The sequence below is a fragment of the Fringilla coelebs genome (genome assembly GCF_963513975.1).
Source record: "Fringilla coelebs genome assembly, chromosome: 1".
Taxonomy (NCBI): domain Eukaryota; kingdom Metazoa; phylum Chordata; class Aves; order Passeriformes; family Fringillidae; genus Fringilla; species Fringilla coelebs.
In genome coordinates, this window is record NC_140028.1 from 128,700,577 (window position 1) to 128,714,314 (window position 13,738).

The 13,738-nt window shown below is 37.9% G+C and overlaps 1 protein-coding gene across 3 annotated transcripts in view; it reads right to left on the reverse strand.

Moving 5' to 3' along the window:
• PPP1R9A (protein phosphatase 1 regulatory subunit 9A) overlaps window positions 1–13,738 on the reverse strand; it is a 131,310-nt gene that overhangs the window by 24,334 nt on the left and 93,238 nt on the right. For 2 of the 3 annotated variants that reach the window (XM_084216046.1, XM_084216044.1), the window contains exons 7-11: window positions 11,807–11,962; window positions 6,329–6,382; window positions 4,259–4,488; window positions 2,836–2,932; window positions 2,533–2,704 (exon numbers count right to left, since the gene is read on the reverse strand). In XM_084216046.1, coding sequence (XP_084072172.1) covers window positions 2,533–2,704; window positions 2,836–2,932; window positions 4,259–4,488; window positions 6,329–6,382; window positions 11,807–11,962 — 709 coding nt within the window. The remainder of the gene's footprint in view (window positions 1–2,532; window positions 2,705–2,835; window positions 2,933–4,258; window positions 4,489–6,328; window positions 6,383–11,806; window positions 11,963–13,738) is intronic. The other variant, XM_084216045.1, reaches the window with a different exon arrangement.

Here is a 13,738-nt window from a genome sequence, read left to right on the forward strand (position 1 = left end):
GCTTGAATGGGAGCTTGCACAGAGATGTCAAAGTCTTAGACTGTCAAAGTTGGCCTCAGCACTGAACTGTTTGGATTTCAAACCACTGACTCCTGCCAGTAAACAGCTTGATTGTCTACTGCAGACACAGCTCATGATCACTAAACCAGGAAGCTACAATGCACTGCTGGGCACAGAATAAACCATGTATTTGTAAATGAAATGCAATCCACAGTCTAGTATTCCCCGGCAAAGCAAGGGAAGAATTATGTGGGCCATGGTAGTTTCAATTTTCTCTTTTTAACTTCCACGGATGTTACTGGCAGCCCCTTAAGCTCAGTGTGAGGTTATGTTACAGCCTGAGGAGTGGTGCAGTCTTGGCAGGATGCTGAACACGGCCAGAGCACTGTGCAGCGTCAGGAACAGTTACACTCAAATGTTTGCAACCACCAGGCTGCCTCCACTGCTCCTTCCCAAGTCCCCAGCCACGAAAGAATGTAATAAACACCTCAGACCACACTGAAACAAAAACATACTTGATACAATTTTAATTAAAACATTGCATTTTTTCATACCCTAACTATTTGATGGAAAATCTCTGGACAAAATTCTGGGATGTGGCTGTCCACATGCAGTACTACCCAGGAACCTAAAGCAGAGGCTTGATCAAGAAGCACGTGTTATGCTTGCCAAACATGAGCCAGAAAGAGACTGGAGCACCTGTGTGAATGTCACAAAGGCAGTGTGCACAACCCACGGCACCAAAGGGACTCACCTCCAGCTGTCCATCCTGGACAACTCCCCTGCCCTTCACAGCTCCTCTGCAAACACCCATGGGTTGATGGCAAGTTCTTTTCTTAAAAGGTTTAAGCAAGAGTGATACAGAGACATAGGCTCTTTGCAGAGCAAGTGTCACGACTTTAGAGTCTGATACAGACCTCAGAAACTGACACAGAATTTACTGGAAAAGGTATATGGAAGTCAAAGAGTGCTGCAGCATATTTAAAGATATACTTATTTTTTAAAATGAAGTTTTTTCCCTCTTGTTAAAACCACAAATGTAGCCAGGAATCTAAGGTCTAACTATACAGCTCTTGTTTTCAAAAAATCATTGCTGATTACCAATTTTTCCTAGCAAATAATTTGTGTTTGTATTCATGTGGTTAAACTTGGGCGTTTAAATTCAGAGATCATCTAGTCTAACACTCAGAAATAATTAACACCAGTAACATTTTTCCAGGAGAACATTTTTGGAATGAAAAAAGGCAGCTCTTAGAAAATTTTCATGTAAATGCATTGATTAAAAAACATAATTTTGAACCACTGACATGCAGATTTTTAATACTGTACTAAGAACTTTCAACTTTTTAGAATGAATTTTACAATTCTTCTTTTTTTTTAATACGTAGAAATTCCCAGATTTTAGCTCTTGAGCCATAGATGTGTGTTGACATTGTTCCAACAGTACATATAAGCATCATTTTTCCAAGTCAACATAATTTTTCTGAGTCAACACAAGGACTTGTGTTGACAACACTAAGTATTAAAAGTTTTGTAACACTTACTGAGTCTCTATGGCAGAAATACAGACTTTTTTGTCATTCTGGGTGCTTTTCTGAACTTCAGAGATTTCATTAAAATTAACACTTGACAGAAAAAACACGTCTGTGAAGATTTGTGGAAACCAACTGCACAAGGTCTGCACATCACCTAATACCATTTCAGCGGGACTAGCTCTTTTTTATACGCATACCTTGTTAAAAATAGAATTCATATTGATTTGTTTGTAAGGCAATATTGTTGGTGTCCACACTTGAAATGACTGCTAAAATATCAATATTAATAAAACACCTCTGTGCTTGCTAGAAATTAATTTATTTCATAATGTATTGCTTTTTTGTTCAACAGAGAAATGAATAATGTTACAGTTTCTAGGAATCCTGGGCTTCATCAAAAGCAGGGTGCCACCTCAAAGGAGGTGATTCTGCCCCTCTGCTCTCATGAGACCACACCTGGAGTGCTGCCTTGAGCTCTGGGACTCCCAGCCTAAGAAGGACATGGAACTGTTGGATCAAGTCCAGAGGAAGACCATGATGTTGATAAGTGGATTGGAGCTCCTCCCCGTGAAGACAGGCTGAGAAAGTTGGGGCTGTTCAGCCTGGAAAAGAGAAGGCTGTGCAGAGACCTCATAGCAACCTCCCAGCATCTGAAGGGGCATCCAGGGAAGCCAGAGAGGGACTCTTTGTCAGGAACTGTAGTGACAGGACAAGGAGGAATGGCTCACACCGAAAGAAGGGACATTCAGGTTAGAAATGTGGAAGGAATTCTTTACTGTGAGGGTGGTGAGACACTGAACAGGTTGCCCAGAGAAGCTGTGGCTGCCCCATCCATGGAAGTGTTCAAGGCCAGGTTGGAGGCAGCTTTGAGCAACCTGGTCTAGTGAAAGCTGTCCCTGCCCATGGCAGGGGGATTGGAACTAAATGATCTTTAAGGCACTTCCAACCTAATCTTTTCTATGATTCTATGGTTCATAGGAGCTTGGTTCAAACAAACCTTGATTTAAGCCATCCAGGCAGGTCACTTGCTTAGTATCTAGATTTTCCACTGGATCTCCTCTAGAAACTTCTCCAAAAGATGTCTGCCTTTCAAAAATGTTGTTGTTATTGTTAACCTGGCTTCCATTTTGCTTCATTAGCCTGAAAACTTCTGCTTCCAAGTCTTGTATCTGAAAGAAATACAACGCAATATTACCAAAAATATTCACCCCAGTACACCCTCCCCATTAGAGATGTTGTTTTTCCAGAATATCACACAGAATTGTCTCACTCTTCAAATGTAAGAGTAAATGCTACTCACACGAGCTTGTAAGCCTTGAACCTCTACAAGGTGTGCTTTCTCCAAATCTTCTATTTTCTTGCGTTCAGCTTCCTGGCGTTTGATGAAGTCAAGTTCTCTTAGGGGGAAAAAAAGATGTATTTGCTGTCATCAAAGCAATCAAGAGTGAAAAAAAAAAGTTTTGCTACTCATCAGAAAAATCTGTCCTTATCAAATAATTCTTCAGAACAAAACCCTAAGCAATTAGTCTAAGTGAATATGCTAGGCAATAACATAAAAATGGCAAGAGCAACTTATCTGGGAAAAAAAATCTCAGTTCTTACTAATAATCAAAACAGTTAAATTAGTTTCTTTTCCTAATCTGTGTTTATAATAAAACCAACGTAGCTTAGTTTATGCTGTTCTATGTTGTAGGACATAGAGCAAAGTCTCTGTTTTACTAGAGTATGACTGTGCTCCTTCACAGAATGGACAACCTGTAAGTTTGCAGACACAAACTGAATTTTCTAAAGGAAATACCTAATGTCAGTTAAGGAGTCTGAAGTATTTAAAAACAACTGATTAGATCTTTTATTAATATAAAGCAGAATGTCAATGGAAAGCTAACCAAACTCATTCTAATGACTTGCCCTACCTCTGTTTATTTTGAATATCAAAGAAATCACACAGGACACAAACTAGTTTTGGAACAGTCACGAAATTCCAAAATAGGTAATGATATTTTGATAATCTAACCCCCTTTTTAATGGGACAGAATATTCATTTCTGCAATCCCAATTATCACTTGACATTGCTGTATGTCTTTGAGTTTTCCTCTTTAAATAAGTGTATTTCAGCAGAAAATAAAAAAAAGCTGCTACAAAAAAAAAAAAAAAGTAAATTGGGGAATGGAAGCTGTTATAGAAATGTAAGATGTTATTATTCTTGCTAGCCACCAGGGAGAGGGGATCACATGAAACAGAGGGGGCTGGGAAATCATCAGTTAGCTCAATTCAGCTCAAACATTCTTGGCATCTACAAGAAGAAGAAAAATTAAATGTAAAACGCAACAAAACAATATTCTTTTTGATGTTACATTAGTACACAGCAGGAATGAATCCAGCTGATACAATACCCACATAAATTGCTGCAAACTTTGCTAATCAAATGATTTACTGTGATCACTCTTAGTTGTTTGCAATTACATCAAGCTATCTCCTAATTCTGAAACATACCAACCTGGAATATTACAGACTAAGGCTTTATTTAGGTACAGTATGACTACAGCTTGAATACCAGCATTTTTCCATAATAGAAAGAGTCCATGCTCTTCATGAATAAAAAAGTAGAAAATAGTGTTTACCTTACAGGTGCTTAACAGTGGGTTTCATATTTCAAAATATATCACATACAAGTTTTCTAACTGGCCACCAAGTCATTTGGTGAGCCTGGTGTAGCTGCTTACTTTTGCTGAAAATCCTTGATTAATTTCTTTGCCTTGTTATATTTCTTCTCCAGAGCCTGATACTGGCTTTGCGTCTCCTTGAGGTGCTCATTCACTGTGTGACACAGGGTTTGTGCCTCAATCCAATAACTCTCTAATTTCATCATCCTTTCCTTATTCTCCTCAATGTTCTGCTGGAGTTGGGTCTTCTCCAATTCCCACCTCACCTTCTCATTCTCAGCAGCCTGCAGCTGAACAAAGGAGTGGAGATGCAGTCCATAAAAAGCTGCAAAGTGCAGCCTAATAGTTCAGGCTTAATTCAATCATAAACAGAGAGAATCAGTAAATCAGTAAATACAGTAGTAATATGCTAGCAGTGGGAAGAGTGTTCCAGGACAAAGAAAACAGGCTGATACATGTATTATTCTTCCTCATAAAACCAAGCACAGTTTTTGCTCAGTGTTCCAGTGCAGCCTCTATGCTTCTCTGGGTTATGCTAACCTATCTGACTGGCTGACATTTAAAAATGTCAATAGTGGAGTACCCAGACAAACTGCAGGGTTAATCAGCCAGCACATGGGATGCATTTTGCTTTGTGTGTGTGACTCAGGTGCTATAAAGCATTTACACGCTTTCAGAAAATGATGACATTTCTTATTTTGGGAAGGGGGAATTTGATTTCCAGATTTTTTTTTTGTTTTGTTTTGTTTTAGTGTTCTCATTTGCTACCTGCAGGTTTCAGTGTTTGGTGCTGGATAAGGGTAGGGTTATACAGCATCTTGTGGGATTTAGTTCCTATAATTTAGTGAACAAAAAATGCCTTAACATCCCTATTTATTTATCAAGAGTTCTTAATTTGGTCTAGGCAGTTCTGCTAGCATTATGGATGATACATACAAAAAAAATGAACTTCTTTGCAGTTTTATTAGTAATATACCTAAATGAGTCACATTTTTTCAGCTCTAGTGAAAAAATGAGGTAAAAAGGTCCAACACTAAAAGGCACATTAACCCTAATTTTGCAAATGGATTTTGCACAGAGGAATGTTTACACCCACACATTGATGCCATCAAGTCAATGGGGCTTGGCACAATCCCAAGGGATCGACTGTGTGGCTCCAATTGCTAGATTTGAACTGGAAGGCAGAGGAAGAAAAGATTTTTGTCTTTCTGGACTGAAACAGGACAACAGAAATTGTCCTTACAGAAAACAGTTGCACTCTGATTTTTTTTTAACAGTAATTTATCCAGATTTGATAAACACTATGCAAAATACAAAATAATAGTGAGTGCAAATGCTGCTGGAAAGAAATAATAATCTAAAATATTTTCCTGAAGTACAATTTTCTCTTTTTCTTATTTTTATTTCCTTTATAATATAACTCAGACTCAAAGAGAAGGATGTCATTATAACACCTAGTATTGCTGAACAACTGAATATTCAGTTAGATTCCCATAAAGGTTACCCTAGTACAAAAAAACCCAATTCTTTTTTATTGCTATAGAAAATTTAATTTATTAACTAGCGTCTGATTGTGAGATAATGTTTTCTTTTAAACCGATCATATTTTTCCTTCCTAGATTATCTTTTAAAGAGAACTTCAAAAATATGAAACAACATTTTTTCTTCTGTCTATAAAAATAATTTCTATTAAATACCTTCAAACAAATCAGGGTTTTAAAAAATGTCAATATTGGAAAGTAGCGCAGGGATACTTTAACATCACTTGTAAATAAAAACCTACTAACTTCAACTTGAACATTAGATCCAAATATAATTTTAAAACCTGAAAAAATGCATCAGAATTTTAAAACTAGCAATCTGCCATTTAGTCATTATGATACCCCTTAAAACATATGCTTAATTGAAGCTACAAAAGTTGGCACTTTCTTTTAATAGCAGCACTTAAGATTTTTACTCGAAACTTGGAATAAAGAATATACACCAAGACAAGATTTAGCTGAGCCACTGTGCTTCTTAATCAGCCTTTAATAAGGATGGTGACTTCTCCACCCACATAAAGATACATCTTCAGATCTGATTTTGCAGGAAGAAGAAAACATTATGTATTAACCATATATCGATTCTTACCTTTGTCTTCAGCTTCTGAATTTCAGCTTCTGTAACTGCATGTTTGATTTGCAACTAGAATTGAAAACACAAAATAAACAAGTGAAGTCACAGAGAGTACTCCGGTATTTTTAAAGCCTGTGCTGCAAGTTGAATACCTTATTACATAGCAGAAGGCCCCGAAGAGTGCTGCAGTGCAGTAGATTGTAAATTAAAATGTCTAGCTTGCAAAATGACTCAGTCTGTGCAACCTAATTAAAGATAGGATGCCGTCTAACCACTCATAATTTCAAATCAGAACATCCAATCTGTTTAGCAAAACCAAATGTCTTATGTTTAAAAAAATTAGATGTTATCCTGCTGGGCTTTGCTCTCCTCTGATGTGAATGTGAAATACGTCCCAGTGCTGAAAGTCCCACTGCACTGATTAAAGCAGGCACATTACAAATAGGCAAATATGGAAATTAGTGATTTAACATCTCAAGAAGTCAGGAAGACCTTGAGGGAAGATTCCACACATTTATTTCATGCAAGAAGAAAGGTAAACTGATGCTATCTTTCACCAATAGCTGGAGTTACTCTGCACAAGCCAGCTAATCTCAGTTGAGGGCAGTTACACAGGGAAACTGTAAATAACAGCAACAGCATTCAAGCAACAAAGCGATGGCAAGCAGATTAACAGCCCAGGCAGTGTGCTAAAGGTTGTAGTTACATCACCAAGCAGCCACAACAACAGGGGATCTGTACACGGAAAGGGTTGGTGTGGAGGACCTGGCTCCCACCTGCCCACCTGCTGTGGGAATTCTTCTGTACTAACCTACATTGGTCTGTTCCTGTGGCGTGAACAGCCTACTACAGTCTACTGCTCTGAGTGTATTAAGCAATGTCCTAAAACTCTTTTAGTTTTACCACAAAAGTCTGCTATTCACAGGCTCCAGGAACGCTCTGAAGTACAAACGGAACTCTCTCTCTCACTGCTCCAACAGCATAACCCTAATCCAAATGGAAATGATCACGCTCATGTACCCAATACTGGCCTGCACCCCAAGCCCTGCTGCTGTACTATTTAAAGCAGGCAGCATGGACCAACTACTGACAGGCCCCAAAACCTCACACTGAATCCATGACTCGTTGGGTATGGAGCTGAGGGCAAGGTCAAAAAGTGATTTACAGCCTGAGCCAGCACTGCACCAGAGATAAGGCATTGTCCATTATTTATGAATAGAAGGAATAGCTACAGAAAAGCATGTTTTACATGCAGGTTACTTCTCTTACAAGACAAACATGAGCTTTTGGGAATAGTTTATGGGAGATAATAGAGTATATGAGGTTGTTGTACTGAACCAGAAACTAACATCTCTGGTGAAGCAATGGCTACATTCTTGAAGAATGCAAGCTCTTCGTAAGAAAATGTGCAAATTAATCAAAGGAGTTCTTCAGGAAGAGAGGAATAATTTTCAAAGTAACAGGAGCTATCACTGAGCTGACCAGTACAAGTATCTGAAAAATTCGAAACCAATTTAGAAATTCCCTTTCCATGAAGTCTTGAATGCCCCTTCTTGTGACACAGGAAATGCACATTCTCAGATACAGTTTGGTCTGCAAATCAGCCTCAATTAATCTACTGAATAAAACTAGTCCTTTAAGGTAGAGAATTTCTCAGTTTATGCTGGACAGAAGAAAGGAGACACCCATTCACCATTTAGGAATCTTCTTTCCAACATTCATTTCTTGGTCATGGTTTCCAGAGGAGACTGTAAGAACTTCTAGTCCCTGCAATCATCTGCTACTTATGCTCACTTTTTGACTTTGCACTGAAAAGTGTTACAACTCTTCCTCTGCTCAGTGAGAGCAGAGGTAAGATTCCATTTCAAGTGAAATGAACTGACTAAAGCAACTTGTAGAGACACAGGTAACCCTGGAACCATGGGGCTCCTGAGCAAGTGCCACAGGGGAGCAGGGCTACTGCTCCAGGATGGAGAGGTGCCAGTGCAGCTGGGAACAGGGCACTTGGCAGCCCTGGAGCTCCTCTAATGGCAAGAAGTTGCCAGTGATGTTACTGCACCTAGTAGGCCGGGAAGCTGAGAAGGACATACACCTTTTAATAGACATATTAGAGGGAAAAAAGGAGATACTTCAACTAGCATTTTCAAGAGGTTGCTCGCAGTTTTTGAGCTCAGTCATTCCAACCTCTGATCTACAATTTTCAGAGATTGAGAACTGGTTTTTCTCCCCATTGCATTCCTGTTAATAGTGAAAAATTGTTAAAGAACCATCTCAAAACATCATGGTATTTATAAAATGCCTAAACTTTGCTTAGTTCTGCTACACTGTTCTGGGATGAGATAAAATCAGGGGAATAATGGATGAGCTAGATTTTTCCCCTTTTCAGACTTATAATGACATCAAAAAGCCAAGACTCAAAGCCTTAGGCAACCTGCTGACAGTCCACTCCCATCTCTTCTGAAACCCCACAAACCCATACGGAGCACTTAAAGAGATCATTATTACATACAAATAAATGCCAAATTGTTGCATAAATGACAATCTGCTCAGGTACAGATGGTCTTTAACAGTTATTTTTGTGCTCTCTGTTATTAAGTTAAAAAAATTAAATACTGAGTACCAAGTCAGATCATTGAATCAGTACATGGTACAGCAGATCCCACTGAGGCAGAAGAAAGAAGACACTTTTCTGCTTAACAGAAAAATGTGTAGCTGGATATGTACTTTTTTTTAAAAAAAGAACTAATTATGGTTGTATAATACATGAGAAATACTAACACATTTATAGGTTAGACTAAACAACAGGCAGGGTCAACTATTTGGCAAGAAAATCTGGACTCCATAGCTAAAATTTTTTATGCAAGTTTACTAACAGGGGACCAGAAATCTTTATTCCATGTCCTATTTAATGCCAGACAAATTCTTGGCAGATACTATTTTGTATTTTTTTTTTTGGCTTTTAAGTCAGTATAAAATTGTGAAGGCTTCACTTTAGCAAAGACATTTTGAGTAACTTTTGGCACATTTCCTATTCAAGTATGTCTTGAAAAGCTGATTAATTTTCTACAAAACAATAAAATTTACTATAAAAGGTAACTTTTAGAGAGAAAATGGATTGAATTCATCAAGACTGCAAAAGGTAGAATGGGATGAAAGTCTAGCTAACGTTAAAATACCAGGAGTACACTGGGAAAGAAAGTATGCAATAGAATTTAATAATCTCCATGACAATTTTTACGCAATCATTATATATTTTTGCATATAATGATCACCCATTCTTCATATATTTCATTAAAATATGAAATAATGAATTCTTACATAAATGTCTCTTCTCCCTACAGATCTTGTCTCTCTTCAATCATCACAGCTAAAATAAAGTTTCTAGCTCTTTCAAAGCAGTTAAGAAAAATCAGTTCTATTTTTCCTGCTTTACAGCCAGGAAAACAAGACTTTCAAAAGTACCATGATTTACCCAGGAATGCCCATCTCTCTTCTGAATTTCATTCCAAAAAGCAAGGCATTTTAAATAAGAGTGCTCTCAGAGTATGGGAACATGATTTTTGTTGCAAAGACTGAATTCAACTAATTAGGTCAAACTATTATGCTTAAAGATTATGTCCTACCCATTTGCATAATACTTTCATTAATCTCTGGAGTAAGAACAAGAAAGAACAGTTATTCTTTAAATACAATTCCAGAAAACACTGTGTGGGCTTGTGCAGTGTGATCATGAACAAGTCCTCCAGTGTTGAAAGAATTCAGGGCAAATACCAAGAAAAATACATGTACTCACTCGGCATCAGCCAACAAAACGCAGCTGTGTACTCTTAAAGACGATCCGTGAAACAAAAGTGGCGTGCTCAGAACAGCAGCAACTGCGTGGGCTGCTGAAAGAGCCCACTCTTAGGCAGGAGCATTTCATGTTTGCTTCTCAGGCTCTCATCTACTCTTACACTCAAGGATCCCAAAGTACCTTCATCTGGGCTCTAAAACAGCATTTTAAGCCCATTACAGAAGACAGGTCTGTAAATAACTTCAAATCACTCTGGACAAGCTCAAGTATGGCAATAGCCGGAGTTTTTGGAAACTGTATGCAAGAACAAATTGAAAGGTGGTTTATTCAAAGGTGAGTTTCTTGCCCATCACTGCATCTGTGTTTTGTACAGCCTTGGAAAACTCGCTGGCACACGGAGAAAGGCAGCATCTTCCCACCACTTATGGACTGTTTTCTATGTATGATGCAAAGTATTAAAAAAGGAAGTAAAATGTTCAGCTAATTTGTGTAAGAGCATAAAACTCAAAATATGGAGTGAGAAAATCATAAGTAATGTAAAAAACTTTCAGGAACCAACAATGAATAACAGTAAGCACCCAAAGGCTGAGAGGGCTATCAGCAGAAAAGGGAAAGACTGGTTGCTCACTGACTGATTACTTTGCACACATGACTCTCACTATGTGGTAAGAACAATGTATTTAAACAAGATGAAATATCTGGTTTGAGTGAAGGCAAGAGGACAAGTGGAGAAGGATAAAAAAGGAGTCCTAGTATTTTAATACTCCAATCTGGGCCCAGGTTCTGCTGCTTAAATCTCCTATGAGGTTCTGCCTAGCTTTCCACCCTTCCATCTTCCTGTGTTTAAAAAAAAAAAAAAAAGTTCTTTACTGCCATCACTCAGCCCATTACTATAAGCTCAGGTACATCCATTGTTTCATATCTTTATTTGCATGAGAATTCAGGAAAGCTTAAAAAGAAGCCACATCAAAAGCACACAGCCTAAAACCTAAAATACAGAAGAAATGTCCCTCCATACTTTGGTATGTGAAATTATATTAACTCAATGAACACAATGAACACCATGGTTAGTACAGGTGGATGCAACACTCCCTAACTATAAACTTGGCATAGTTTTGGTAAACTTTGGTAAAATACCATCTTGAAGTATGGCTGCTTCCTTAATAGAGCATCTTTCTAAACACATGGCCAAACATATGACATGGCTGTACACTGATGAGTTACTGTGGAATGCCACAGGATGAGGTTCACATGTCTCTCTTCACTGAAATTTAACATTTGTTGTTTGGTTTTCCCAATCACCTTTTATTAGAATCTTAAAAAAAAACAAAGCAAAACAAAGCAAACCAAGCCAAAAAAAAAAACCAACCCCAAACCCCAGCACCCTGCTAGTGATGAAGGAACTTGCACTTTGTCTATGTGGTCAAACTAAGCGCTGAGGCAGAGCAACTTCTGTACTGAAAAGTTAATTTATAAACTGCCCTCATCAATACAACAGTCACCTGAAAGCTGATGCCAAAATATCTCCAAAGGCCAGTTCTACTTCTTTCAAGCAAAAATTTTTGAGTAATTTCAAAGTACTAAACATACAAAAAGCTAAAAACCACTCCAGTTTTCAAGGGAAAAAACCCAAGCACTGAGATAACTAGAAATCTGGTTCAGTGATGCATTTCAGGAGTATTTTCTGATGTATAACTTACTTCTTTGAATTTGTGAGCAAGTTTGCTGGTGTCCACATCACTGGGGGAGAACATGTCATCATTTTCAGGGAGATCGAACACTTCAATAGCCATGTCACCTCCTGGAAGGACAGGTCCCATGTCTTCATCTTCTTCATCTGTAGCATATTCCCCTGTCTTAATTTTATAGCATTTAAGAAATTCCAGTTATCCTCTTATTATGCAGAAACTATTCAAAGAGTAACTAAGACACTGTGCAATCACAGCATTCTGCATACAAAAAAGGTTATCTTTGTCTTTAGCTACAACCCCAGCACTGATGAATTCTACCAGACAAAATATAACTCCACAGTATTTCAGTACACTAAGAGAGAGGAGAAAACAGCGTCTTAAGCACCAATAACTCAGTTCTCAAGCATTACTGGCTCTGTATTTTGATGGTTTCATCCTTTTCCAAGTGAGACCTCTTTTCCATTGGAAGAACTCTCCAAATTTATTTCAGATTTAACAATGAATCTTTTCCAAACAGAAAAAAAGCAGAATACAACCAACAGGATCTTGATTATTTGTTAGTAAAGTCATCTGGATGAAGTAATTCTCCACTGATATTCCACGATGAATTAGAAAATTCATCGGTTTGTTCTTTATAAACAAATCAACAATAAAAAGTCACACCCACGCAGAAAGACAACCGTAGGAAAAAGAAACCAAGTGTCACAGACAAGTTCAGAGTCTGAAGCCAGAATTTACTCAATTTTCACTCTGAATAAGGAGCTGCTTTGAACTAGTTTGGAACAATAAATGTGGGTGTTTCTTGTGAAAATAAACTATGAGGTGCAAACAATTTGCTGACAAAATAGAATTTTGAAAAATCATGAGCTGCAGTCAGTATATCAGAAACAAACAAAATAAAACAAAACAACAATATTGAAAAGAAAAATCTTGAAGTATTGAACCCCAAGCTGCCTACTCAGTCTTTTGCTCACATGTCTGTGCTCATCTCTCCCCATCCCTAAGGTGAATGGTGCCACCTTCTCCTGCAGGGCTCCCTCTGGAAGCTGGAGCACCGTGTGCATGGATCACAAACAGCCTGCTGGTTTGCAGATGACTATGCAAACACATTATAAAGCAAACACGTCCCCCAGGACCACATCTGGATTTATAAGGCTTGGGACTAAATAAATACATGGAAAAGGAAGGGCGGGGGGACCAGCACAGTCTTTTTCATGTTTATTCAGCAACACCACCAACATTTTGACAAAACTATTCAGTTTTTCTTCATGAGCTTTCAGTTCCTGAGATGAAGAAACATAATACTATTATCAGAAGTATATTCCCCATAGTGCTAAAATGATCTATTAGTGTAATTTTTTTACAAAAGGACTTTTCAAAACAAGAGGTTAGAACTCAAATGTTTTTGAACAACAGTTCAAACCTCAGCTTCCTACCTTTATTCAGTTCCTCAGCTGTTGTTTAGGCTTATGGGAATCTCTCTAAACTAAAAAGTAGTGCATGCAAGATGTTGAATCTAGGGGGACAGGACTAACAGACAACACATGATGTTGAAAAAACTGCTAAAAAGAAAGTCACCAACATGCACATCATACTTTAAAACAGTCACTGTAAAGCAAGGCCCTTTTTTGGTGAGTTATTGCTGCCATTATAAATAGTAACATATTCACCAATGAAATAAACAGTAACCATTTATTTTATATACTTCATGCCCACTAAGCACATATGCCTTAGAATCTCAATAGTCTTCTACAAAAAAAAAGCTAACAGCTGGTTTTGCTTCTTCTTTCCTTATTTAAGAGAAGTAAAAAATACATAGTCCATCTCACTGGAGTTTTAAGGCATGTAAGCACTATAGCTAAACAGAACAACACCTGAAATTGTCATTCTGTATGTTTAGATCTTATGCACACACACAAAAAACCTTCTCTTACACTACAC